General features: G+C 38.1%; 2 protein-coding genes across 2 annotated transcripts in view; both read right to left on the bottom strand.

Moving 5' to 3' along the window:
• The window catches only part of LOC135690187 (uncharacterized), a 30197-nt gene extending 22953 nt beyond the window's left edge, over positions 1 to 7244 (bottom strand). The window contains exons 1-2 of the mRNA XM_065207663.2: positions 2904 to 7244; positions 577 to 1660 (exon numbers count right to left, since the gene is read on the bottom strand). Coding sequence (XP_065063735.2) covers positions 577 to 1660; positions 2904 to 6551 — 4732 coding nt within the window. The 5' untranslated portion in view covers positions 6552 to 7244. The remainder of the gene's footprint in view (positions 1 to 576; positions 1661 to 2903) is intronic.
• Positions 7245 to 9985: 2741 nt separating this feature from the next.
• LOC135690190 (lysophosphatidic acid phosphatase type 6) lies at positions 9986 to 25446 on the bottom strand. The gene is made up of 11 exons (XM_089115984.1): positions 24929 to 25446; positions 24036 to 24254; positions 22467 to 22597; positions 21921 to 22003; positions 20566 to 20789; positions 19301 to 19404; positions 14068 to 14148; positions 12208 to 12337; positions 11915 to 11953; positions 11025 to 11071; positions 9986 to 10327 (listed from the first exon to the last, which is right to left on the bottom strand). The coding sequence occupies exons 1-11, from the start codon at positions 25067 to 25069 to the stop codon at positions 10225 to 10227; spliced, it is 1302 nt and encodes a 433-aa protein (XP_088972110.1). The 5' UTR covers positions 25070 to 25446; the 3' UTR covers positions 9986 to 10224.
• Between the last annotated feature and the right edge of the window lie 1824 nt (positions 25447 to 27270).

Genomic DNA, 27270 nt, shown 5'->3' with positions numbered 1-27270 from the left:
AAGAAAAAATGATATCCTTCTGGAAGCGAAAATTGTGAATTGCCTTTTCAAGACCATTCTTTGACAAGATAGAAATTCTTGCAACCGTTTATATTTGTAAAAAAAAATTAGATAAAAACTTTCAAAAATGGTGTTTCGGTTTCAAATGCAGCTTTCAGTTTGGAAGGAAAATGACTTGAGTATCGGTGTAAGGGAAAGTCCCAGATTTTCGAAAAAATAAAGGATGTTAGGTACATACACGTTAAAAGATAGTTTTCTATTTTGATTTTCCCCAATTTCAAAAGATGCGTCGGGGGCAGAACATATTTTACTTCCACCAGGGACGTAGGGCACACTAAAAAGTTCGAGGGGCACAGATTCGAAGGGGCACCATATCATAGAATAGAGGGTATCTGATACTATCATTTCAGAAAGCTTGCTTCTTACTTTCTTAGAAAGGACATTCTGCCCCATGTTGGGGGCACGTGGCTCTGGTGCACCCCTGGTTCCGATGTCCGAATTTCTCCCGCACTCAGCAGATACAGAATAAGCAACATTAAATGACACGAGTGAAATTTAAAATAATTCTTGACTCACCTTCTGCAGCTTGTTGAGTATCTATCTTCCCAGTCGGGGCAGTTTTTGATCGTCCACGAAAGCTACTCAACTCCTGTTTCTTTGAGGATTGACCGAGGCATGGAAAGTCCATACCGACTATTTTCAATGTTGGAAGAAGCGGCAGAGTTTCGGTTTTATAAGGCTTATCTTCCAGATCCTCTTGTACAGCCCTCGTTACCGCAGCCATCGTGTTACAACGATTTCTATTCGATTTTGGCGGCAGTTCAAGACTCTCCGGTGCCTCTGCTTTATCATCCTGCCCGGCTAATTCTTGCTTTTCCCACTCAATCTTCTCAGCTGTGCTGACCTCTTTGAGGCAGTCGTCGACTTCTTCAGGTGTTAACGCAGACATGGTTGACAAATCTACAACTGTATAAGGCTTAATTTTGGCTGAAGGTTTAATTTTAACCGGGTTTGTAGCCCCGCTTTGTTTAACATCGAATTCCATCACACGAATATCGCAGCTTTCTGAAGAAGTCAATAAACCATTTGTTTCACTCAGCGATTGGTTCAAAACCTGTGCCTCATCTCCTGGATTTTCAGATTTCTTTTGCTTAACAACTGATTTATAATAAGCTAAACTCGAGCTTTCAATTTGGCTGCTCATTTCGCCAAAGCTCGACCGTTCGCTAATGTTATCGTCTGCAATTGAACCGGAACGAGGCCCTTGTAATGTCAAAGCATTGCAATGGTTTCCATTTATCAAATCGACTTCCGGTAAATCAAAGCCATGGTTGTACTTTTGTTTACATGTGGTCTCAGGTCGGCTTGGCTTCTCAGAATGGGTTTCTGTTTCTTTTTCGAAAACCTTGTCAGAACTTGGGTCTTCATTAGCAGAGTAAAAAACTTCACTCAGGCCGTTTTCCCACCAACTTATCCCACTTTTCTTTGATTTTCGCTTGGCCAATTTACGTTTCGATTTGGCAGAGACACGTTGGGAAAGTTGAATTGAGTCTTTGAGTGCATTTAATTCGTAAAGTTTTTTTAGGTTTTCTTCAACTTCCGCCGCTCTTTCATCTGAGACGCTTCGGTTTAATATCATTGCTTGGCTTTGTTCCGTTTCCTAAAAAACCGACAAAAGTTTGTCATCGTTTTGGTGTAATGACAGTCAAAACAACTTTTTCCTCAATGGCAATATAGACGGTTCAATTAAATCGCACTAAATCAATTTCCAGACGATTTTTCAATTAGAATCATCGATCAAAGATAATGAAAATGAAAAATTTTCCCACCAAGATCTCTAACCTATGTTTACAAGTTTGTTTTTCTAGTCTGTTTTAGAAGATACAAAAATGACTTATAAGAGACTGCCCTCCAAAAAGAATTGCCATCGACTTCAACAAACTGCTCTTTTTTGCTTGAAACAGCCTAGAATGCCTAAATTTACATAGATTTATTTGAAGATGCATTCTTACTCAAAAAGTCAGGTTATTTCTAATGAATGTTTGATAGATATTAAAAAGAATATTTCCTAGGGCTTGAGAAAAAGAAGGAAAGAACTGTCATTTTTGTTGTTATTTCTCGTTTTTATAAAAACCAGTTTATTGAATTTTAAGAAAATCTGAGGCTGGACTTTTCTTAAATTGTTTTTTAAATTATTATGAAGTTAGCAGTGCAATTGCGCTCTAGAGTGGTGTCCAGGCCTCATTTGCCAACAAGGTGAGTGAGACCGAATTGTTAAGTTTCCATACTGCTCGACCTGATAGTCATAAATAAGCATGATTAATAGTCATAAAAAGTACCAAAAATCGCTCGTTTTTGAGATGAAAAGCTTTTCAAATCACATTGTAAAGTAGTTCAGCCTTGAATAGTAGTTCCTTACTGTTGACTAATGTCTAAGCTCGTTTAGGGATGTGTGCGTCATCTGGTAAAAACGTGTGTTCTTTAATTTTAGGTCCAATCGTCATCGTTTCACCTAAGCTGTCACCGAATTATGTCATCGTTTTGCAATTGCTGGTTGCAACTAATTTATATGACAGCTAAAGTATTGACTCTCTTTAGGGCTAACAGGATGAGAGTTACAAAGAACCCTCAGATTTTAAGAAACATAATAGCAAACTAGGCTGCTGTAAAATACATGATTTTGCAATTGTTTTGGCAAATATTTACTTATTTATCCCCATCCTAACACCCCCAGCTGTTCAAAACGATTTTGTTTGGCCTTGTAACATTGTAAAAAAAGTAAAACGCACAAAAAACCACCTTGGAAACAGTTGCTCCTTCCAAGCTCATAGATTGCTCCTCCGCATCATTTTCAGATTTAACTTTAAAACATTGTGAAAAAAGTAAAACGCACAAAAAATCACCTTGGAAACAGCTGCTCCTCCCAAGCTCATAGATTGCTCCTGCGCATCATTTTCAGATTTAATTTTCTTCTGCTTGTTGCCAGTTGAAAAGCTGCTAAGTCGCGTTCTATCGTTGTTTTCATGCTTTTCTTTCTGACCTGGTATCATAATAAAATCTTCTGTTTGCCCATGATTGTGGCTCGATTTCTGAACCTTATCGACACAAGCTCCCTGCATCCCTAATAAACTAGAACCTACAATAGTAGTGCCGTCCTTATCTCCACAACACTTCTGACCGACACTCAAATTGCCATATCCCTCCGGGAGGTACCCTTCATTGATTAATGGACCTGTGATTTGCAACTCCCTTCTCTCATCCAGGTTATCGAGATACGTCATATCTGCGCTATGCTTAGGCCCATTTTGCACATCCTTGTCATCCGCGCTATCTCGCCCTTCTTGAAGTAACTTCACCAAAGAAGCAATGAAATTCCCTCGTTTGCTTTTTTTTGACTTCTTGCCCCCACTGCCTGATTCTTTTTCTTCTACATTCTCGTTAGCATCTGCCATATTGCAACCACCGTTAGTATATTTAGCCTTATCTTGCGAAGCACCTTGCCTATTAAGCAATGATTTCTCAGGTCCAAAATCTTCGATGATAGGGGACAGAATTTGTCCTCCCGATTGATAATAACTGTTCTGTATACTAGCAGTCCTGGGGGGCACTGCGGGTCGCGAACGCGTTCCTAGTTTGTTCCCCATATCAACTGTAACTTCACTGCCAAGAGAGAATGCAAGGCTATTTTCGACTGTTATACCTCCAGTACTTGTAGATGTATTGCATGTGACGTCATTGGAATGTGAAGCTGAAGCAAAACTTGGCTCGATTGGTGAGAAAAACGGATTTCGCTGTGGAACTGGGTCGCTCCACGGGTTGGGCTTACTGTCAAAAATAACTGAGGTTTGCTTGAGTTCACTGTTATTCATATCTTCAAGCTGGCTTGTAACACCAGATATAGCGATTTTTTGTTTCAATAGGCCACAATCTGGTGAACTTTCTTTGTTGGCAACCGGCTTTTTATTTTGATTTTTTCGCATACTTATCTCCCAACCAGCTTCTGTCACATTCTCTACAATTTTTCCTTGTTTTGGCAGATCGTTTTTTCCTACAGGAGGGTCCTTACAGAAAGCTGGTAACTTAGAGTAGCTTGTTGCTTGATTTAATAGAGACGAATCTTTTCTTTTCCTTTGAAATTGATGAGAGAAATCTCTTAAACCATTTTGTCTCAGCCTCGTGTCGCCAGCCTCATTTGTATTTTCGACAGTAATGTCAGACTGTGTTTTTGACAATGAAGTATTTTCGGTATTTTCATTCGATATTTTGGGATCGCTGAAACTTTTAGAAAGCCGGATGCCATTTTTGTGGAGCAGCTGATTATCTTGGTTTTCATCCCTCGATCTCTTTCTGTCTTTGAGCTTCAATCGATCAAGGCTACCTGACCTGTATGACATTCCATGATCGTTGTTTGAAAAGGTCAGAAGAGAAGAATTACTCGCGCGAATCTCCTTTGAAGCAGTGTTAACCTTGACAATGAATTCTTTATCGACAGACGAAGCTTTGTAAGTTTGGGTAAACGACTTATTCTCATTACATGGGGGTTTTACCGCGCGATCTTTTTTGCCTTCAAACAACTTGATCTCGTTAAAAGAAGATATGTTTCTTATTACCGCGCGGTCTTCTCCGCCTTCAGCAAACTTGCTGTTTATTCCCTTAGCGCAAGAGTCAGCCACGGATACACTGTTTTCAGTAAAAGTTTGCAACACTGCGGAGGCACTACTATTTACGTCACTTGATATCAATTTCAATTTACTTTTAATTTCAACTTCATCATTTACCAAGTTCTGTTTCTTTTCACTTCCGTAAAGCTGTGACTTACTTCTAGGAACAATAGGACCTTCGTATTTCCCGGTTGCGATCTGTTTCCGCGCGATATTGGAGGAAATCGGTTTCGGCAGATTCACATCATTTCCCTCTTTTTTTTCAAAATCTTTTCTACCAACTCCAGATATTTTCTCCATATTCGGGTCTTTTGACTGGAAAGTTTCTTTTAGTACATTAATCGATCCATTTCCCTGGTTTCCCTTACTTCCTGTTTGATCAGTCTGTTCGAAGAATTCGCTACTGCCGTCTTCCGGTTTGTTTTCTTGGTATTTATGTTCTTGTTGCTTTCTTTCTCTCGATTGTTTCTTCTGGACATTACAGTCAACTGTATCTCCGCCGATTGCAACCCTCTTGGTAATTACAGGCTCTTTTGAACCAATAATCTTATGCTTTGCCCTTTCCTGTCCCCCGTCTAAAGATTTACTAACATGTCCCTTGTTTACAGTAGCATTCCCTCTAGGCTTGATTTCCTGTCGCTCATCATACTTAAAAGCTTCGAATCTTTTTGCTTTCGTAGATTTCACATTTTCCAAACTATCCTCTTTTTCTCCTTGCTTCACAGGTTTTTTCTGTCCAACATATCCCAAAGAAAACACTTTTTCCTTTTCACAAAAAGCATCATCTCTTTCTGTTTCGCTCTTCCTATGCTGTTCGACTCTCCCTTTTTGATTTACGAGATTGAAAGGGGAACCAAAACTCAACGACCTTTTAACCGATTCATCGCTTTTAGTAATATCTGCTTTTTCACTGTTATCCTTCAATTCTTTGACATTCGCAATAATCTTAGGACTTTCGCGCTTTCTAGTTAAAGACATTGTTTTCGTTTCAAAAATGTCTTCATCCTTTTGCTTAAATCCCACAACTTCGCATTGCTTTGGTTTCTCAAATTCACATTGCACTGGTTTCTTTAAATCAAATTGCAATGGTTTCTTTAATTCCCGTGACATTTCAGCAGGTTTCATCGTCTTAGAAACGGACAAGCTGCTGTTAGTTAAACTGCTTTGTATTGGCTTCACTGGTAAGAAACCGCTGGGCGGATCACTTTGTAATGGCTTCTTTGATCTGTTTACATCTTCTGCTTCAAAACATTCGTTCATTCTTAATTCATCCTCACAAGTTTTGGCTTGATTTTGTGTTGCTTTCTTCTCTAGAAACGTCTTCGCTACTCTTTCCTTTTGAAAGCCAAATTGGTTGCATTTCATTCTGGAAGTTACAGGCTCTGGAATTTCCTTTGTTTTTAACTCTCCTTGTCTCAAATTAGGGTCTTCCCTTGAAGATTTACATTCTGAAACAATTTTACTCGATTCGACTGACATTTTGTCATGAGTTTCTTCCAGATTTGCTGCCTTGACGCCCGTAGCATTTCGTCCACTTTTTCTGTTCGCACTTGGTGTATTTTGCTGTGCAAATGTTTTCAGCTTTGGTTTCTCAATCTTGGATTGGGGAACATCACCATCAACATATTCCAAACAGACGTTACCTAAGCTTGATTTCTGCTCAGCTTCGACTGTCGTACTCTCTGCATTCACGTGTTCACTCTCCGTCCGCTGTTTCAAATTAACAAGATTCCTGTCGACAACAGTCATTGGTTTCGCAATCTTTGAATATCGCATGCTAGGCCCATTTTGTTGACTTACAGTTATATGACTCGTGCGTGTCAGCCTAGGGCTCCTCATGGATTGTGTTTCATCTTTAACAAACCGTCCTCTCGGCCTGGGCGTGTCCATTTTCTTCTACACCACCACTCTATGTTGATGATATGTTAAACGAAATTGCATTTGACAGTAATCAACCGTTAGTCCTCCTTTTTCAAGAATCCGCTCTAGATTATATGATAACGTAACCTCTTACTTTGCACGTCTGTAATTTGATTACACTGAGTTCATCTAAAGAGAGTTTGCATAGACTTTTTCTGGGTTACAAATGACAGGTGAAAAAGCCGGACCTGCAGCCTAAACGGCTTAAACACAAAACATATGTTTCGTCAACTGTATCACAAAGCATTATAAAATTAGGCCTTTTAAAAGTAAATAAAAGAAAAAATAATTTGACTTTTTATTCGTTTGTTTAAAGAACAGCGAGGTAGACGAATAAAGGGAATTATTATCGAAGAATTTTTACAATTACGAGTACAAAAGCGTGCTTATGTTTTAACTCAATCAACCCTTTGTTGGACTCAGACAATGGGCAATAGTTGAATGAAATGTCAGACGTCTTGCTTGACACAAGGATCATCTATGGAGCTAGTACTTTTCGCGACAGAAATTTCATCTATAAACACAAACTTGAAGCCAGCTGCCATTGCATAAGTCAATAAATCAAAGTTCTACAGGAGCCTTTTAGTTTGAAAAAGTTAATTGAAAATCAGTTGAAAGCCGCAGGTGTTAATGGTTTTGTACGGAATGCTTCACAAGGATGTGCTTTGGGTTTTGTTTTGTTTACGAATCATATTTCATCTAAAGCTGCCTTAATGTATGGGATTAGTACAATATTAATTCTTTCTGCTGGGTGCGATAGACGTAATTACGATGGTTATGACGCACGTCAGAAATGAATCTTTTAGCACATCACACGATGGGGGTAATTAGTGCCTGTAGATTCAGAAACTAAAATGAATTATGTGATTTAAATCATTTGCATTTGTTAAAAGTAAACCTTATTTGCTCCTAAACATTGGCAGCTCAATCCACAATCTTTTTTGTGTTCGCTACCTAACATTCGAGGGTATTGTATTGTATTGTATTGTATTGTATTGTATTGTATTGTATTGTATTGTATTGTATTGTATTGTATTGTATTGTATTGTATTGTATCGTATCGTATCGCATTGTATTGTATTGTATTGTATTGTATTGTATCGTATCGTATCGTATCGTATCGCATTGTATTGTATTGTATTGTATTGTATTGTATTGTATTGTATTGTATTGTATTGTATTGTATTGATCGTATCGTATCGTATCGTATCGTATCGTATTGTATCGCATTGTATTGTATTGTATTGTATTGTATTGTATTGTATTGTATCGTATCGTATCGCATCGCATTGTATTGTATTGTATTGTATTGTATCGCATTGTATTGTATTGTATTGTATTGTATTGTATTGTATTGTATTGTATTGTATTGTATTGTCTTGTATTGTATTGTATTGTATTGTATTGATCGTATCGTATCGTATCGTATCGTATTGTATTGTATTGTATTGTATTGTATTGTATTGTATTGTATTGTCACCTAGCATCCAAAGATAGTTTTAGGACACCGAAGAGCAGTCGTCCTATCGAGCAATGTCCTAGTCCTTCTTTTAGATGTGACCACTCTTTGTGATTCCTACGCCTGGAATTACAGGCCAGAGTTGCACTATACCGGATTGCTATCGGAGCAGAGCAGAGCGGAGTAACTTTTACTCCGGAGTGATATTTAGGGTAGCAGTTATACTACGATTCTCCGCTCGCTCACAAGCCTGTATTTCTTTGCATTTCTGGTACACAAAATCCATCAGATTAAATGTTTTGATGATATTTTCGAATCCACGTGCTGTTGCGAATTCGTTTTCAATAGCTATGCATAAAATGAAGAAAACAACCATGGGACTGAGAGATAAATGATGGGTTTCGTAGGACGGACAGCGAGATTGTGTTGCTATCTGATGTGTTTTTCGACCAAGGGCCACTTCATTAAAATTCGGGAAAAGATGAAATCCAAATACGAAAGTGTTGGGACGATTTCAGTCTGGCATTATCCAACAGCAACAAAATCTCAGAAATCGCCATTGTTCACCAACGATCGAATTGTTTCATGCAGAAAACAATAAGAAAATCCTTTGTTTCGAAGTGGAGCATATCGGATTCGTGCGATTACACTACAGCGCTCCGCTACGGAATGACTCCGGAGTGATTTTCGTATCACCTCCAAAGCGGAGTGATTTTCTGATTGGTGTAGCGTAGTGCAACTCAAATCCCTGTCCGATACGAAAGTTACTCCGCTCTGATAGCAATCCGGTATAGTGTAACTGGTACCGCAGAGAGCTGGTGACCTCTCTTACTCCGGTTGAGAGTTGGGTCATGCCAGGGACTCAAACCACGAACTCTTGGATTTGTAGCTCATAATCCTAACCACCAAACCAAAATTCGAAAAAACATCTTTTGTGACGTAATATTTCTGAAGACTGTAGTAGTAGTAACCAGTTTCCAACAAATGACGTCATCCTGATCGCGATGTCGCAATGTAAAACAGCTCAATTGAAAAACAAAACAAGTTAGAAAGCTAGAGAAGGCAAGATAGATTGAAGGCAAGTTAACATCGTCAAAACAAAATAGCATTTGAATGAAAATATGCACTTAAATATATAAATAAATAAGTAAATAAGAAACTATATTGGAAAATGCAGAATAAAGTGATAATTTATAAACATCTAATTTCTGCACTCTCAACAATTAATAAATATCGTACATACCTACTGGGGAATACATTAACCATGTTTACACTAATAAACAAAACCCCTGTCCCCTGTCCCCTGTCCCCTGTCCCCTGACCCCTGTCCCCTGTCCCCTGTCCCATACACCAAACAGCCTTTTAATCAGTGCAATTGGAGTATCCTCCTTTTCATAACTAGCCTCTTAATCATTTGTCACCTGATGATTGCATTGAGGCTGATTTCCACGAGGTGAATTCTTTCGCGCGAATCGAATTTTTTCCAATATGAGCATGCGTGGTGTCATGTTCTCAAATTTCGTAGCGAAAAAATTTGATTTGCAGAAAGTAGATCACGCTCCTACTTTATCGCCATTAATCTTTATTCGATTCGTGTGAAAGAATTCGCCTAGTGGTAATCAGGCTTTAAGCGTGAAACTCAGAACCTAGAGCTGTCCTGTTCTATACACCAAACAGCCTCTTAATCACGTAATTTATAATGTACTTAGCTTTACGCTATATATTTCAGCACGTTGTGAGTAAAGGAACCCATATAAAAAGATATGTGTGGAGGAGGGCTCCAGTAAGCCTTTGTTCTGACTATATCTTCAAAGGTGTGATCCATCTTTTACGTATTCATGGGCCTGCGAATTTTTTGGAAATTTTTTGGGAAAGGCATCTTCTTGTACATTTTGAAAACAGGATTTTAAAATTTTCTCAGGAAAATCATTCTTTTTGCCTGTCCCTCCCCTTAGCTTGTTATAAAGAACAATTGGGACTAAAATCGATCTACAAAACAGATGTGCTTCTAAGGATATCTAAAAAGATGTGTTTTCAAAGAAAGCTTGAGAAGAGTCTCCAAAAAGTATTGTCCTTTATTCATAAGATGTAATGTACGTGATGGTATCGCCATTCAAAGTACTTTGCAGTATGCACGCCAGATTTAATATTGATACCATTGGGGCTCATAATGGCAGTTGTTGTTTACATAATACCAGTAGGGACATTCTCTTTTACCCCTTCTCCTTTGATGCCACATTCTGCATACCAGTCTTTCACACGATATGGCTCACATAGTTCTAGAAACCTGAAAATTGTTTAAATGATCTTAAAGCGAGATGTTCAAGCATGCGTTTTGATCTGGCACATAGGCTACGATTTATGAACACAAAAACCAGGCACATTTATACCTACAAGGGCCTAAGCCAAGCAAGATCATCCGATTAGGTTTTAAAGTCAGGCACCGCAGAGCGTTGGGAAGAGTGGGGGGGGGTCTAAAAAAAGGGGGGAGGATAGAACCGTATAAAAAGAGGCTTTTCTGGTTTCTGGCTAAAGCCCCCCCCCCCCAGCCCCCCCCCCCTGCTCCGCGGTGCCTGGAGTCTCCCAGATAAGTATATCCTTAGTACAGCTCTATCAAGGCTGTTATAATTATGCCAAATAGTTTTATTAGTGGCGTAACGAGTAGCTTTCGTCCCCCAGGAAAAATAACAATGAACAATTATTACTGGAGGCGACTAAAGGTTCGGGACCCTTTGATATTTAACTAAAGGTAACTTTGGGCCGTTACGCCACTGAGTTTTATCTGTTTAACAATAATGCATCATGATCATAAGAATTTTAACAGAAGAACTATACTTCTAAAAATTAAAGGCTAAGAGTTTTGTAAAGTTGATTGGTAAAATTTGGGGCGCTAAAGAAGAAGCAAAAAGATTGCCCCCCCCAGAAGCAAAAAAAGACGGCCTACAATTGCCGGTAAAAACAATAAAGCAATAAAATGTCATTACCTTGAAAGAGGACAAACAGGCGTTCCACACCCTGGCAGGGTCAAATCCTGATGAAATGTAAAACGAGGTATATTTTAGGATAAAAACTATAACAAGCAACAAACAAATTTTCAATTATAGAGTGTAACCTGCTCTGCAATAGATAATTTGTTCAGATTTATTAGTTGATGATTTAGTTGCATTAAGCTAAAAGAGTTACGTGTTAATAACACTGATCTCAAGAAAAGACTGGATCGAACAACCTATTGTTCTCCTACATCAGCACGATGAAGCTGATCGAGTCTCTCCATCTTGAGACCTCTCGCGCCTAAAGCTTTGAGCTGCCATTTATTAAAATGGTGCACACACAGTGCTGCACCTTAAATTGTGCATTAACCATTTAATTCTAAAATATTCTAAAATACAACAGGCCTAGGTAAATAAGTGAATAGTGAATTCTTTGTTACATAAGCTTAGTACTATGGCAAAAATGTTTAACGTCACTTACGAAAAATGCAGGTTTTTGTTTCAACGGTTACCTGGAATTTTGCTATGAATAAGCAAGTAGAACTAAAACAGATACGATGAGAGCATAAACAGTAAGAACAGCAACAACAACATGAAGAAGAGCAGTAGCAACAACAACAACAACAACAACAACAACGGACAAACAGCAGAAGTAACTACAACAAAGGCAGCAGCAACAACAGCAACATTTAAAAGCTATATAAGTGCCATCAGCGGCAACAACAGCAAGAAAACCCAGCAGTAGCAGCAACAACAACAACAAAAAGTTATAATATTGAAAACAACCGCAACAACGAAAAGAAGTAGCAGCAGCTACAACACCAACGTAGACAATGGCAATAGCAAAGGCAGCACAACAGCAGCAACAATCAAATGCCGATTACCTTGTCGTTGTAAAGAAGCTTCACAAACCAGTCTTGATTCTGGAAAACAAAATTGAAAATCAGTACCAAAATTGTCAGAATCAAAATAGCCGAAACGATTTTCATAGCGAATTTTGGAAATGAAAAGATATAAAAAACACATCAATATAGGTATGGCAATATAGGTTGTGATGGTATAGGCCATGATCCTAAATTTGCCCTTGGCACAGTGCAGCTAAGAAACCACTTACTGTTGTTTAAGCCTAATTTCCATTTACATATGTACATGATGTATTCATTTAAGGTGGGGAAACCTTGTCTTGGTAGAGCTCAAGTTTGACATCAGCTGCATATTTAGGCCATTTAAAGTCATAGACGCCAAGCACATACAACATTGTCATCATTGTCATATCGTGTCCGGAATAAAGCACAAACTTCAGATCACTGCACAATGCAAGAAGGATAAGAAATAACAAATGTATACGGCATTTAAGGAAATTCATGCTTTAACTTTAAAAAGAAGGAATTTGGGAGCATTTTAGACTTGAGAGACGTCGAAGTTTGGACAACAAAAAGCTTTCGGCTTTGGATGACGATATAACCACTTGGTGATGTCATTTTCTATCTATGACGTTAACGTAAGTACCTAGGTATGACGTAATAGCCTCATGATGAAATTGTCATGTTTCGATGAAGTTATAATCACTTGATGACGTCATTGTTGAGCTGTGACGTCAAAATCATAGTCTAGGTGTGACGTAGTAGCATCAAGACGAAATTATCATGTTTCGATGACGTTATAATCACTTGATGACGTCATTGTTGAACTGTGACGTCAAAATCATAGTCTAGGTGTGACGTAGTAGCTTAATGACGAAATTATTATGTTTCGATGACGTTATAATCACTTGATGACGTCATTGTTGAACTGTGACGTCAAAATCATAGTCTAGGTGTGACGTAATAGCATCAAGACGAAATTATCATGTTTTGATGACGATATAATCACTTGGTGACGTCATTGTTGAACTGTGACGTCAAAATCATAGTCTAGGTGTGACGTAGTAGCATCAAGACGAAATTATCATGTTTTGATGATGATATAATCACTTGATGACGTCATTGTTGAGCTGTGACGTCAAAATCATAGTCTAGGTGTAACGTAAAGCTTGGTTTCCACTATGGGTTAACGTGAGATAATTCTGAGCTAAATTGAAAATTAACTCATGGTCTAAATTCAAGTTAACTTGAGATAGTGTGAAATAGCGTGAGATAACGCGAGCTATCTCAAAATTAACCCATGTACCGATTCGGTTTCCACTTGAGATAGAATTAAGTATGGAAGTTTCAGAAATCACATTTTATTTGAGTCTTGCAGCTATGGCGGGCGTCTTACAAGAACAACTTATTTTATTCTGCTTTTGAGAATACTTAGAAGGAAAATATTTTTTGCTAGAAGTGCCGTTCGCGATCTGCGCCAAGGTTTTAGGTACGGAGAGTCTACCAAAAAAAGATATGCGTTTGGTGAATACGACCACTTGCAACAGGATCTTAGAAATGAGAAAATGCTTCTCTTATTTCACAATTAATTTTTTTAGTAAAGAAAACTGTTTTCAACATCTAAAGTAATACTCAGTGCAAGTGCGTTGCGTAAGAACCTCAGTGCAAATTATAGCACATTCCCCTCCCACGCATCGGCTTCTTTTGATAAGATGTTATCTCAAGTTAACTCATGAGCTTGAAATCAAAAAATTTTGTTTCCAAGCTCATGAGATAACGTGAGTTAACACGAGTTAATTTTCATGAGATAATTTTTAATGACCGTTTCCACTATGAGATAATTTTTAAACCATGTCAGATCACAAAATTATCTCAAATTAACTCACGTTAACTCATAGTGGAAACCAAGCTTAATAGCATCATGACGAAATTATCATGTTTCGATGTCGATATAATCACTTGATGACGTCATTGTTGAACTATGACGTCAATAAAACGTTGATTTTGTAATCACCTAAAACTGTAATACCTGCTAATAGCATCTTTAATTTAGAAATGAATTAAATTTCGATAGCGTGGGAATCTCTTTTGATGCAATCATCTAGTGCTTGGATGGTGTCATGATCTATTTATGATATTTTTTCGATTAGGTCATGATATCAAAACTAAATCACCTTTTGTGACGAACTTTGTCTTCTATCTGCGAACACATTGCTTCAATGAATCCACCCACAGACATTCGTGAAATTTCCTTGCTGGAATTAAACAACAAGAACCAGTTAATTTGCACAACTTGAATCCAGCCTTCATGAAAGACATTTTCTGCCAAGACCCAATAGCTACAATCTTTGAAGAATTGATACTCTATCTGTGCCCTAGGTTAAAACTACAAGTTATGGTATCAAATCTATTAGCTATTTAGGCCCAAACATTTGGAATTCTCTTTCAAATGAAGCAAAATCAGGGTTACCAGATGCTTGGAATGGTTGGCGGCCAAATACTTCACGTTTGACGGCCAAATTCGGCCAGCCAAAAAAATAAAAAAAATCTATATTTGTGCCAATTCCGTGGAATAAAAGTGTAATCAAAAGTGGCTTTGTTTGTTACAAAAGCTCCCACTCTCTGTCAATCTCAATTTTCTGTTATCTTCTACTTTGTTTCTTGATTCGTTATTCGTAACTTTGAGATTATTTTAACAAAAAGTTGAATATTTTCTATGCTAAATTTGTCGTTTTCTTTGTTATGGCCGTCAAAACGGCCAAATGGCAACCCTGAGTGAAATCATCCAAAAAGGCAAATCAATTCAAAATTCTTATAAAATGTTGGTATTTCGAAAATCATTTCACTTGTAACGCTTGCAGTCAATGACTTCCATAATGCAATCTCTTAGATTGCTTCATGTTAGTGTTTATTAGTGTTCACACTATTGTCAAACTAACAGTAAAAAGGTATTATTATTATTATTATTATTATTATTATTATTATTATTATTATTATTATTATTATTACCGTTATTACCGTTGAGCGGTAGCGTGCGGACGCTTCTGTACACGGCTCCTGTTTGACTGCGACTTACTACGCCTGGATTTAATTTATTGCAATTTATTAACTACAAATCGATGCATAACAGTTCGAGGACTCTGGAAATACAATGATTCGCTCGTCTATCGTTTATCTTTTGATTTTATTCGTGATTTGTTCGTTTTGTGAAAAGGATTTTAGCTCGTTAGGCCGGCATGCATGGCGTTGCAAGCGAAGGGTTCAAACCAATCATACTGGTCCCAGTGGGAGCATTAACATTCCGCTCATTGACTCCGGAAATCGCGATGCAGCCATTAACAACGAAAGCTGTGTAAAGTGTTCTTGCGGCAAGTCATGCAAAGGAATAAAGGGGCTCCGCATCCATCAAAGGAACTGCAGAGTCATTAAAGGCTTTGATGAAGAGCAATTGTTTGAGGTTGTGAACGATGCTGACCTTGAGAATAACGACAGTCACACCGATATTCCCCTTGGGGATTATTTCGAAATCAAGCCTGGAATTCGTCTTCCAAGATCTGACCAGGAATGGCTGTTAGCTAACCAATATTTCCACTCTGTCTTTTCAAGTATTTCTGTCGATGCGTCAACGGTTGATCGTGTTATCCAATTAATGAACGAAACCATCTACAATTACTTTAAAGAAACCTGTGGAACAATGGAATGCTGCAACGCAGATCTCAAAGAAAAATACTCCAATTTCACTGCCAAGAATTTGAAAAAAGAACTCAGAACTTTGAAACATTCTAATGCTCCTTTAATTGAAATTAAGTTTGTCTCTAACCTTCTTCGCAATAAAATCAAAAAACACATCTCACCCTCTAAATCTTCCAATATAACAAACCACGACCGTTACATCTCCAAAAATTTCTGGAATTACGTCAAACGCACTCTACAATATGAAACTTCAGCTCTTCCAACTTTTTCTGCTGCAGGATGTACCGAATACTTTGTCAAAACATTTTCTGCCATCGCCCCTAACAAACATTTCACCATTCCTTCATGGATCCCTACTTTCAATGAACCATCTTATTCATTTGATCTACAGCCACCTAGTTACAAAACCATTACTTCTATCATAAGGCGTATGAAAGCTTCTACTTCTCCCTGTCCTCTTGATAAGATATCCATCATCTGTTTCAAACGAAGTCCCTATCTTCGTTCTTTTCTTACTGAAATAATTCGTGTTGTCTGGCTTTCAGGTAAGGTACCATCCGAATGGAAAAAGGCCTCCACTATCTTGATTCACAAAAAAGACAGCACAGACGATCCATCAAATTTCAGGCCAATCACTTTAGAATCGGTGCCCTTAAAAATATTCACTTCTTGCTTACGTGACTCCATCTTCACTTTTCTGAAACACAATGGCTTCATCGAGCACCAAATCCAAAAAGGCTTCACCTCAAAAGTATCAGGTACATTAGAGCACACAGCAATGATGAGCCATTTAATAAATAAAGCTCGCATTAAGCAACGATCTTTAGTGGTATCTTTGCTGAATCTTAAAAACGCCTTTGGCGAAGTTCACCACAAGCTGATACCAGCTATTCTTGCTTATCATCATATACCTTCGGAAATTCAATCATTGATCTCAAGCTTATATCTAGATTTTAAGACCTGTATCATAACTGATAAATTCCAAACCCCTGCAATTCCCGTTCGCCGCGGCGTATTGCAAGGTGACTGCCTCAGCCCCCTTCTTTTCAACCTTTGCTTCAACACGTTCATACAATACATCAAATCAGATAAATATAAGCAGCTTGGTTTCTCCCCCCATGATGGTAATGACCGCATGTTTCAGCCAGTACACTGGTTTCAGTTTGCTGATGATGCTGCTGTTGTTACCAGTGGAGAAAAGGAGAACCAACTCTTATTAAACTGCTTTACCAGATGGTGCCAATGGGCAAACTTTATTGTCAGGGTTGACAAATGTGTTACCTTTGGTGTCAAGAAACACTCTACGCGATCCCTCCAATTTCAACCGAAACTTTTCATCTGTAACCAAATAGTGCCTGCTGTCAAAAATGGCGATTCCTTTAAGTATCTTGGTCGTTTCTTTGATTTTGAAATGAGTAACCAAGACCATAAATCTAAACTCGTTTCTCTTTTCTCTACTCTTATGAAGGATATTGATGACTTACCTCTCCATCCTAAAAACAAACTGCTATTATACCATCGTTATATTCTGTCAAAAGTTTCATGGCATTTTACTGTTGCAGATCTACCAAAGACCTGGGTTGTCCAAAACCTAGACAATCTTGTTTCCAATTACATTCGCCAGTGGCTTGATCTTCCTGTTTCTGCAACATTGAGTGGAATAATCCTCTCAAAAAATCAGTTTGGCCTAAATCTACAACTGCCTTCTATCAAATTTACGCAATGCCAAACTGTCTGTCGCAATGCCCTAAAATCTTCTCCTAATATTGACATTCAAACCCTATGGAAAAACACCAGTCATGGCACGAACCTACAGTACGACATCTATCGTAATACTAAAGAGGTATTAAAGGCTGTCAAATCAGACAACAAAGAACGTCTCTCCCAAAACTTAACATCTCAGGGAGCCACAATTACCTTCCTACTGAAACATTCACTGGAAAAGCTGAACGGTATTTGGTCAAGTACACAGAGCAATTTGCCTAGTAACATCTTTAACTTTACCATCAAGTATCTTAACAACACTCTTCCAACTCGAAAAAATCTGCTGAAATGGAACCTTAGTCAAACATCTGACTGTGAATTCTGTCTTCTTCCAGAAACACTTCTACACGTTGTTGCTGGATGCAAAGTGTACCTTGACCAAGGACGCTATACTTGGCGTCATAATTCTGCATTAAACTTTCTAGCCACTTCCTTCCAAGCAATAAATGGGTCTTCTCTCTACGCAGATTTACCAGGCTTTCTTTCCCCTTCTATCATAACTGGAGATCAACTACGCCCTGACTTACTTCTCAAAACTAAGGAAAACTGTCTGTACGTTTTAGAGCTAACCATAGGCTTTGAAACAAATCTCAACTGCAATGCTGCCAGAAAGTCAGGGAAATATGCCACCCTCGTATCTGACTTAAAACGTCAGTTTAAGTCAGTCTCGTTTGTCAATCTTTCCATCAGTTCACTTGGTATTTTTGGCGACTCCTGCAGCTCATTCATCGACATGTGTGACTCTTTGTCCATTGATCATCAACAGAAACGCTACCTCATCTCCAAACTTACAAGCATCTCCATTCGCACCACATACTATATATTCTGCTGTAGAAACAAAACTTGGACTAATCCAGAGCTACACCCCTTTTAAAATTTTTTTTTTTTTTTTTTTTTTTTTTTTTTCTCATTACTACGATGTAATAGTTTTTATTTTGTAAACACAGGCTAGCCAGTTACAAATTACCTTGTAATAGTGAGATTTGTAATTGTAGTTTTAACAGGAATTCAAAATGAAAAGTTTCCATTATTTTTATCAATATAGTGGCAACGTTATAAAGGTATAATTTAGTTTTTTTTAAAAACGGTCAAAGTATCTGAAAGAACATTATCTGAAAGAATAAGTGCCTCAAAAAAGATGACAACATCCAACCTGGTTTTACAATAGAAGCTTTTCTTTGTCAAATAACTGTCATTTGTTATTGAATCTAAAATTCATGAGTTCATTGCTAATCTAAACGAAAGCATTGACACTTTCATGTCATGTTAAAGGAGAGCTGCTTAAGACAAGACTGGTGAAAACTCAGCTAATTGAATTATGTCATCTATTTACCATTCCTTAAGTAATTCTAAAAATAGATTTTAGTGACGCCATTCCTTTAGCACACACTTTGTAACAGATTAAGCACATTATGAGATTTTCAAAACTAAAATTTTGTCTTTTTGATCCCACTGATCTATAAAAAAAGGCTGGATCTAGCTTCTAATGTGACCAGAGTGTCGCCATCCGAGAAGAGGGCCCCAGAACAGCCCATGCGAGGAGACGGCCTTCTCTGTCACCCCTAGCAATGTTTTCAGCTGCTTTGGCCTTGTTCTTTTTCAGCAATCATACACACAGCATTGCAGCTCTCACGTATCCATATCGTTGAAGTATTGGTCTTGAGGAATGGCTTCCCGCTTTTGTTTGGGGCCCTCTTCCTTTTGAAAATGAACGGGCTTCAAACTTTGGTGTTTCAAGACAATAGGAAGCTCGATCCAGGCTTTTTTATAGATCAGTGTTTGATCCACGCCGGATGTTAAAGTGAATGATCAACTGATCAATTCCTTTTGCAAAGCTATGCAAAGTTTATTTATTCCATAGTGTTGCAAAGTGTTGCACAATGTGATAATTCGTGCGAAGAGGTAAGACTACCAGAGTTGTAAATCGATACAAAAATTGAGGAAACCAACCTTTTCCCTGTTCCAACAAGTACTCGCATTTGATAGGCTACGGCAAATGACTCGATCTCATCTTTTCGTTTTATTAAACATTCAGGTATCGGTGCATCTTTTGCCTAAAGGAAAACAAAAAGATTTGGTTAGCAGGCAAAAACGATGAGGAACTTTGAAATATCTATGACTCATGTTGAAAAGCATTGCTGAAAATTTACACAGTGATGTACAGTGTTGCACAGAATGGCATAACGTTGCATACTGTTGCACAGTGTGAGAATTTGTTGAACAGTGTTGCACAGTGCTGCACAGAATGGTACAATGTTTCATACTGAACACAGTAAGATAATTTGTTGAACAATGTTGCACAGTGCTGCACAGAATGGTACAATGTTTCATACTGAACACAGTAAGATAATTTGTTGAACATTGTTGCACAGTGTTGCACAGTGCTGCATAGAATGGCATAACGTTGCATACTGTTGAACAATGTGAGAATTTGTTGAATAGTGTTGCACAGTGCTGCACAGAATGGCACAACGTTGCATACTGAACACAGTGAGATAATTTGTTGAACAGTGTTGCACAGTGTTGCACAGTGCTGCATAGAATGGCATAACGTTGCATACTGTTGCACAGTATGAGAATTTGTTGAATAGTGTTGCACAGTGCTGCACAGAATGGCACAATGTTGCATATTGTTGCACAGAGATGTACAGATATATGCACAAGCTAAAAACGTAGCGGGAATCAGGAGGATCTTGAACATTGACTAACTTTTGGCAGGATTTTTTCCAAGTTTTGAAAAATAACATCATGAATTAGGCACTACAACCAGAATTTAACATAAATCTATCTGATCATTAGAAATGGCCGGTTTCAAGGGCACTTTAATGAAAAGGGTACTCTGCCCCACTTTCACCCCTCCTGTCAAAAAGCAACAGAGATTTACCCCTCGCGCCCCCTTCTCCGACGTCCCTGCTTTGGCGCAGTATTCACGACTCGCCTAAAGATCAGACGACAGCGTGAATTTAATTCCATTTTTAATCAAATTTTCAATTCTTTCTTGTAGTACAGCTTTCTACTTAATCATAACTTGTACTTAAATTTCTGATGACATATCATGTAGAATTATGAATTTAACAAAAAACGGTTTTCTTAGTTTTTTGTTTCAGGCAATCATTCGGTCATCAACTGTGAGACTTCCAAATCAATTGGCACTGTTTGCCTCAAACCTGCGATTTAGTTAGGCCCTGAACCTGTCCGGAAATGAAAACACTTACAGCTCTTGAGCCCATATTTTCCTTGAGGCCTAAGACACTCAACTCTTCCTTCTTTCTGTCAACCCCAAGTTCCTTAGCAACAGCATCGTAAAAATCAGCAAGGCCTGGTATTTCATCCCACGTTGTCATGGCAACTTTACTCCACTGCTTGAGATTAGCGCAAAAGAAGAAATTTGGAAACAGAGCCTCGTTCTCGCTTTCAGTCGTAAAGATTGGAATTGGATCTAAAAATGACAAAATGCAATTCAGTAGGCTTTTCATACCATCAATTCAACAATTAAAATACAGCATTGCAGTATGCCAGTACTGTGAATAGAAAACTCAAAGGCCTTTTAAAGTCGGAGGGGACATGAACGAAAGGGCTCCGAGCCGCAGAAAAGGGGCACTTCTCCAAAAGGGTTATATTTTAGAAAAGGGGATTTCTCCAAAATTGAGTGAACGCTACCCCAGGTGGACTCCAAGTTACAGCGTTCCTGTCTCTGAATTCCTCGTGTAAGCCTCTTTCACACCTATTAGCCCCCTCTCAACAAGCCTCCACCTTGGTAGTGAAATTTGCCTGACCCTCAAACAAGCTCCTACCCTTACATGATTTTAGTCTATAGTAAATACTATTTTAGTCGACGTAATGTGAAACTTTAAAATAAACTCGCATTTTCACCGTTTTTTCTCTTCAATAAGAGCTTATAAAAGTCAAATGATCCTTTGCAATTTCTTTCCCCCGATCTTCATCCTTTGACTCTCTCGAGGATCTGGCAGCCAGGGTAATAAAATGCAATCTAAGTTAATAAGCAGTCATCATTTTTTGCCACAAGAAGCTTGAAAGCTTGCCTTAAAAGAACTACAAAATAGAAAAATTTCTTCGTTTTTGCGACGGAAATTTTTTAACAGAATTTCACAACCCCCCCCCCCCCCTCCTTATGTAGTAGGCTTAACGTAACTGTAACCTCATAATAGTTTAGCCTCATAATCATATGTGTATAAGTCGCATATAGTTTTTTTGTATATCAAGATCAGTCATTCGCTAACCTCACGCATGAGTCGCACGTTATTCTTCGAGTCGCCTTTCTCTCTCAAGTATCTGGATTACTCTAGAGCTGTAGGACAAAATAGACCCAAATTAGCCCTGAGCTCACCAGAGCCACACGCAGGCACCGCGGAGCAGGGGGGCTAGGGGGCTCCAGCCCCCCTACTTTTTGCAAAAAATGCCAAATATTAAGTATCAAACTACCAGAAAAGCCTCTTTTTATACGGTTTCAGCCCCCCACTTTTTTTAGACCCCCCACTTTTTTGAACGCTCCGCGGTGCCTGGCCACACGTACGATTATATGATAACTAAAACCGTACTATTAACGCACCGTTTGGCTTGGTGCTTCCATACAGTCCTGATAAAACACATCTAGCTGAAGAAATTGTTCTTTTCATGTTAGTGGATCGAACGCTGAAAAGAAATGAAACTCTTTTTAAAGGCACAGACAAAAGATTGGTTTCACGAGCGTTTAAGTAGCACATGACGTAAATTAATTTTAATTGAAATGGCTGGAAATATATGAACAAGTTAGAGAAGGCCCGGACATGCTCTATGAATTTACAAGGAAGAAGTAGGGGGGGGGGGGGGGGAGCCCTCTGCCTTCCTTTGTGATGGCCCTGTTCAAGGTTAGATGCAGTAAGTACCCGCATGTACGAAACCGCTTTTTTAAACTGAGGCCGCAGAAAGTTTCTTATTAAGACGAATTTGGGCATGCAATTAATTGGCCACCCTGACTTTTAAATGCTGCCATTTATGACTGGCTCGCCACTACATCTAGCTGAAGAAATTGTTCTTTTCATGCTAGTAGACTAAACACTGGAATGAAAAATGAGACTGTTAGGCAACCGGTGGGTACAAAATTCAGTTTTCTTACTACAATTCTTCATTGTTGTATTCTGGCGAGAGAAAGCCAAGTTCCTCAATGTATTTTCTTCTGTATGATCTTCCAAGTTGAAACATCTGCTCCTGGCCAATCTTGGTCAGCTGAGCCACGGGTGAGCCACCCTGAAAAATTAATTACGTTTAATAGAAAATAAGAAATCAAATGATATTGGCAGGGACGGATTTAAATATCAAGGACGGGGGGAGGGGTTAAATAATAATTGAATTTTGGTGCTATACCCTTTAGATCACAGGACAATGGCGAAAACGCTCCATTTCAAAATTAGGTATTCAACTTTAAGATAAAAAGATAAAAAAGGTAAAATCTGGGCGTTATTAAATAATTCACTGACTATCCAAATGGTTTTTACTGAATGAAAGCAGAATTTTTCCAAGGGCGCAAGAATATGGAGGGGGGGGGGGGGGTTACACACTCCTACTTCCCTACTGCTAAATTCGTCCCTGAATATTTCAGAAGTTCTAAATTTTAATTCAAGAAATGAAAGTAAAATATAATGAATTAAATTAAATTAAAATATTGCCAAACTGATACAACCCTTTGTCAAAAATAGAAAACAACAAAAACGACTTAGCCAAATTATGTTTTATATTGAACCGATAAAGCATCAAATTAAAAATGGAACTTTACAACATCGTTTTCATAAAAGAACAATTTCATAAGATCTTCAAAACTGGACAAAAACTAAGAACAAATTAATAACAAACTGAGGGTTGAGCTACTGTAAAATGCATTTTCAAAAACGTTTCATCTAAAAAACTAGGATTTTTAGGCGAGTTGAGCTAGGAATTCTTTCAAAGAGACTTTTTGCCTCTGACGAGCGTCCCACCCCTCTTGCCTCCCCTTCGTTACGCCACTGCCTTTAGAAAAGTTCACCAACCATTTGACTAGTTTGCCAACTACCAAGCGAATGGATCAGGAAAGGCTGGGTCTCAATGATGTCACATTCCTATTTAGATATGCTCCTCTCAACTGCTTTAGACTGCGAGGGAGCGTCTTGAATGATGATTATGATTGATTTATGATGATTGATTGACGATGATTGATTGATTATGATTGGTTGACGATGATTGATTGATGAATATTGATTGATTGACGATGATTGGTTGATGATGATTAATTGCTGATGATTGATTGATTGATTGATGATGATTGATTATGATTGATTGATTGATGGTGATTGATTGATTATGATTGATTGATGATGATTGATTGATGATGATTGATTGATGATGATTGATTGATGATGATTGATTGATGATGATTGGTTCACGATGATTGATTGATCGACTGATTGTCTGATGATGATAGACTGATGATGATTGACGATGATTGATTGATTATGATTGATTGACGATGATTGATTGATGATCATTGATTGATTGATGATGATTGACTGATGATTGATTGATTGACTGACGATGATTAATTGACGATGATTGATTGATCGACTGATTGACTGGTGATGATTGATTGATGATGATTGACGATGATTGATAAGTAGAGGTATGATCTCTAACCATTATAAAAAACAACACTCACTTTCAATCTAGCCCTGCCGCCGTGAGCGTTATCGATCGTCGATTCTGGCTTGCTCCCAAAATCTAAACTTTTGACAGTGTAATTGATCAATGTGTGTTCCAAATCTGCAAGGTCTTCAAGAGGCCATGTGGCAGGTTCATAATTCGGAATAAATCTGAAGGGCGTCCTGGCCCCATGTCTTGTGAGAATTATCACTTCCTTGAGCTGCAGATCATGATTCTAAGAAAAAGGAGCATTATTATCACAACATTTAATCACCAAATCATTGAATAAGAGTTCTGAAATTCTGTTAAAAGAGGGTGATAGAATAGTGGGGTGTGTGAAATAAGTGGCAGGGGGAGGGGAAGGTAGGGGGTGCTAGGATAAGTCGGCGAGGAGTCGGCTAGAATAAGTCAAGGAGGAGTTGGGAACAGGGCTGTGTATGAGAAAACAGAAAAGATTAGATCGAAATTTATCAAGCAAATTTGTTTCGAGTGTTGGTTATGTTTTCTTTGATTTAAACTAGCTAAAATCTGCCTCTATTATCCTCTTCACAGTCTACTGCATCGTTATATGAGGACGGCAAATGTCTGGAAACATAACAGAACACTTGTCTTGTGTTTGTGCTAAATGGCTTCTAGGAAATTTGCTACAAAATAGGAAAGATGCAAAATAACATCAAAGAAGGGGTAAGAGAAGCGATGTCCTAGGTAAAAACAATCGTGGATGTAATATGTGCATTATTTCAGTTTGTACTAACACAGCAACACTGTTGTGGTTTCTTGTGATTTTATAAACAAAGGCATATAGCATTTCAAATTTCAAGGAACGATGAAATAACAAAATAGATAGAGATTCGAGATATCATAGTTTCAATTTTACTGAAGCAAAATCAGAGTGTCTCAAAATCTCACCTTCGTCATTGATCCTTCAGCCTGCAAAGTATGTTTATTTTCCCTCTTTTCGTAAAACCTTCTGTCGACTGCATTGAACAAAAACAAGGACGATGCGACCCCACCACCGAATACAAAAACTCTTTTTGCTAAAGAAGCCATTTAAAACTTAAAATGAAGTCCTAGACTCCTATTTGGTCACGCTCAAATTCCACAAAACGAAACTGTTTTTCTTAACCTTTGTACATTGGCGAAGCTGTTGTTGTTGGTTGCAGGTGGACACATTGTCTAATTCAAATTTTGAGGTGAATTCCCCGTGCTTAAAGCCCATGAAATAAAATCCCCTTGCAAAAAATCGCCCAAAAGAAAGTTTAATGGACTAAAAATAACCTTAATAATGCTTTAGTTATCAACAAGCAATGTGTTCATAAGCGACAAGCCCCATAATCAATCATAAATTATCATAATCAATCATAAATTATCATAATCAATCATAAATTATCATAACAAATGATTGATCATCATAATTCATAAATCATCACAATCAATCATAAATCATTAGAATCAAACTTCGATAATCATAATCAATCATAAATTATCATGATAAACAATCAATCATCATAATTATCATAAATCATCATAATCAAACTTCAATAATCAAAATCAATCATAAATTATCATAATCAATCATAAATTATCATGATAAATAATCGATCATTATAATTATCATAAATCATCACAATCAAACTTCGATAATCACAATCAATCACAAATCGTCATAATCAGTCTGCCAGCACATTGCCTGCAGGATGGCCGCACGCTGCCCGCAGATTATCAGGAGAGACAAGAGTCTGCGAGGCAGGAGACTTAAATCTGTCCATTGACAAATAGGGCCTTCAATGGTTTTCTCATCTTTGTACAAATATTTCCTTGCTAGCTGAAAGACAGCCACTATGCATTTTCAATGAATTAGGATCTTAGTACTTAAAATATATAAAACCTCCATTAATCTGGATTCTGTTTTTTAGAAGGAATATTTTTCACCAAATATAATTTTTCACAAGCCATGATTTTCGTTTAGAAAATCCCCTTGTGATACCCAAGGGGGGATTCAGAGCAAATTTGAAGGAGGGACAGTTGGTAGTGGGGGCGCTGAAAAATGTTCCGAAATTTTGTGACGAGAGTGCACTGTAGACAACAATTTCAGAACCTAATTACTGACAGAAAGATCTCTAATAACTTTCTAAGATTTTTCTCCCGACAATGGCTGTATAGCTAGTTAGACAGTACTTAAATGAATGTGCCTAAAATTAACAGTTCACCATTATTGCAATGCTCGCTGAAGCATGCCACTATGGTTGGCTGCACAAGAAGTTTTATAACTATGACATTCTAAAGAAAGCCGGAAAATGGATCTGGGATATTTAAAACATCGACTCGGAATCAATGGCGGCGCCAGCCACCAAGCTCTGGGGGGGGGGGGGGGGGCTATACCAAAAAAATTTAAGCCACGCTCTTTTAACCACCAGAAAACGACCTTTTACCAACAGGGAACGCCAATTTTATCCAAAGGGAACACCTATGACTAACTTTTGTTTGAAAATTGGCAGTTTTAAAATCATAGGACTACAACACAAAAAGTACGGTGTCAAAATATTACCCCTCCCCCAACATTTTTTCATCGAATTTAGACGAAATACTGCTCGGAACCTAGGATCCTAGGCAAAACAGACATATATTTTATCACAATTATGCCCCATAGCTCTTTTTGGTTTGATTATGATATGAAGGTTGGACAACTTTATAGCGCAAGAAATTAAACACTGTTTGAATGAAGGCAGGAATTAAAGAACACGACTTTATGGATAGCCTTTCTTGTCTTCCATAGCGTGACTTTTCTGTCAAAGCATGATCCATTATCGGAATAAACAACTTATCTTTGAGGTCTCAGAAATTTTTCACCTGATTCTCATTCTTCAAAAGGGGAATACATTTCCAAAAAAGGGCGCTAGACTTGCTTCAGCTCGGCGATGGAGGGGCAACTGACCCTAGCTGCCTCGCCCCTTAAAATTCGCCACTGGTTATTACTACAAATAAAAGAGCCGACCCTTGGTTTCCAAAGCTCGAAAATTAGGAACTAACGAACCACGAGCTGTGGTCACATAAAGAACAAAGACCATTACATGGCTGGGTACACATAACATTTCTAGAGTAGGTGGAAGTATTTCCTCTGTCGATCCCAGGGGAAATTCCATCTTTGCCAAGCCAAGGGGAGGAACCTGCACCGTTAATCTAAGGGGAAAGCAAAATCGAGAGAATAATTCGAGGGGAAGTACGACCACACTGGTTCTAAGGGAAATTAG

This window comes from Rhopilema esculentum, chromosome 1 (genome assembly GCF_057945365.1).
Source record: "Rhopilema esculentum isolate cy_ngs chromosome 1, ASM5794536v1, whole genome shotgun sequence".
Taxonomy (NCBI): Eukaryota; Metazoa; Cnidaria; class Scyphozoa; order Rhizostomeae; family Rhizostomatidae; genus Rhopilema; species Rhopilema esculentum.
The sequence above is the reverse complement of the archived record's forward strand: the minus strand, read 5'-3'. Positions and strand labels throughout refer to the sequence as shown.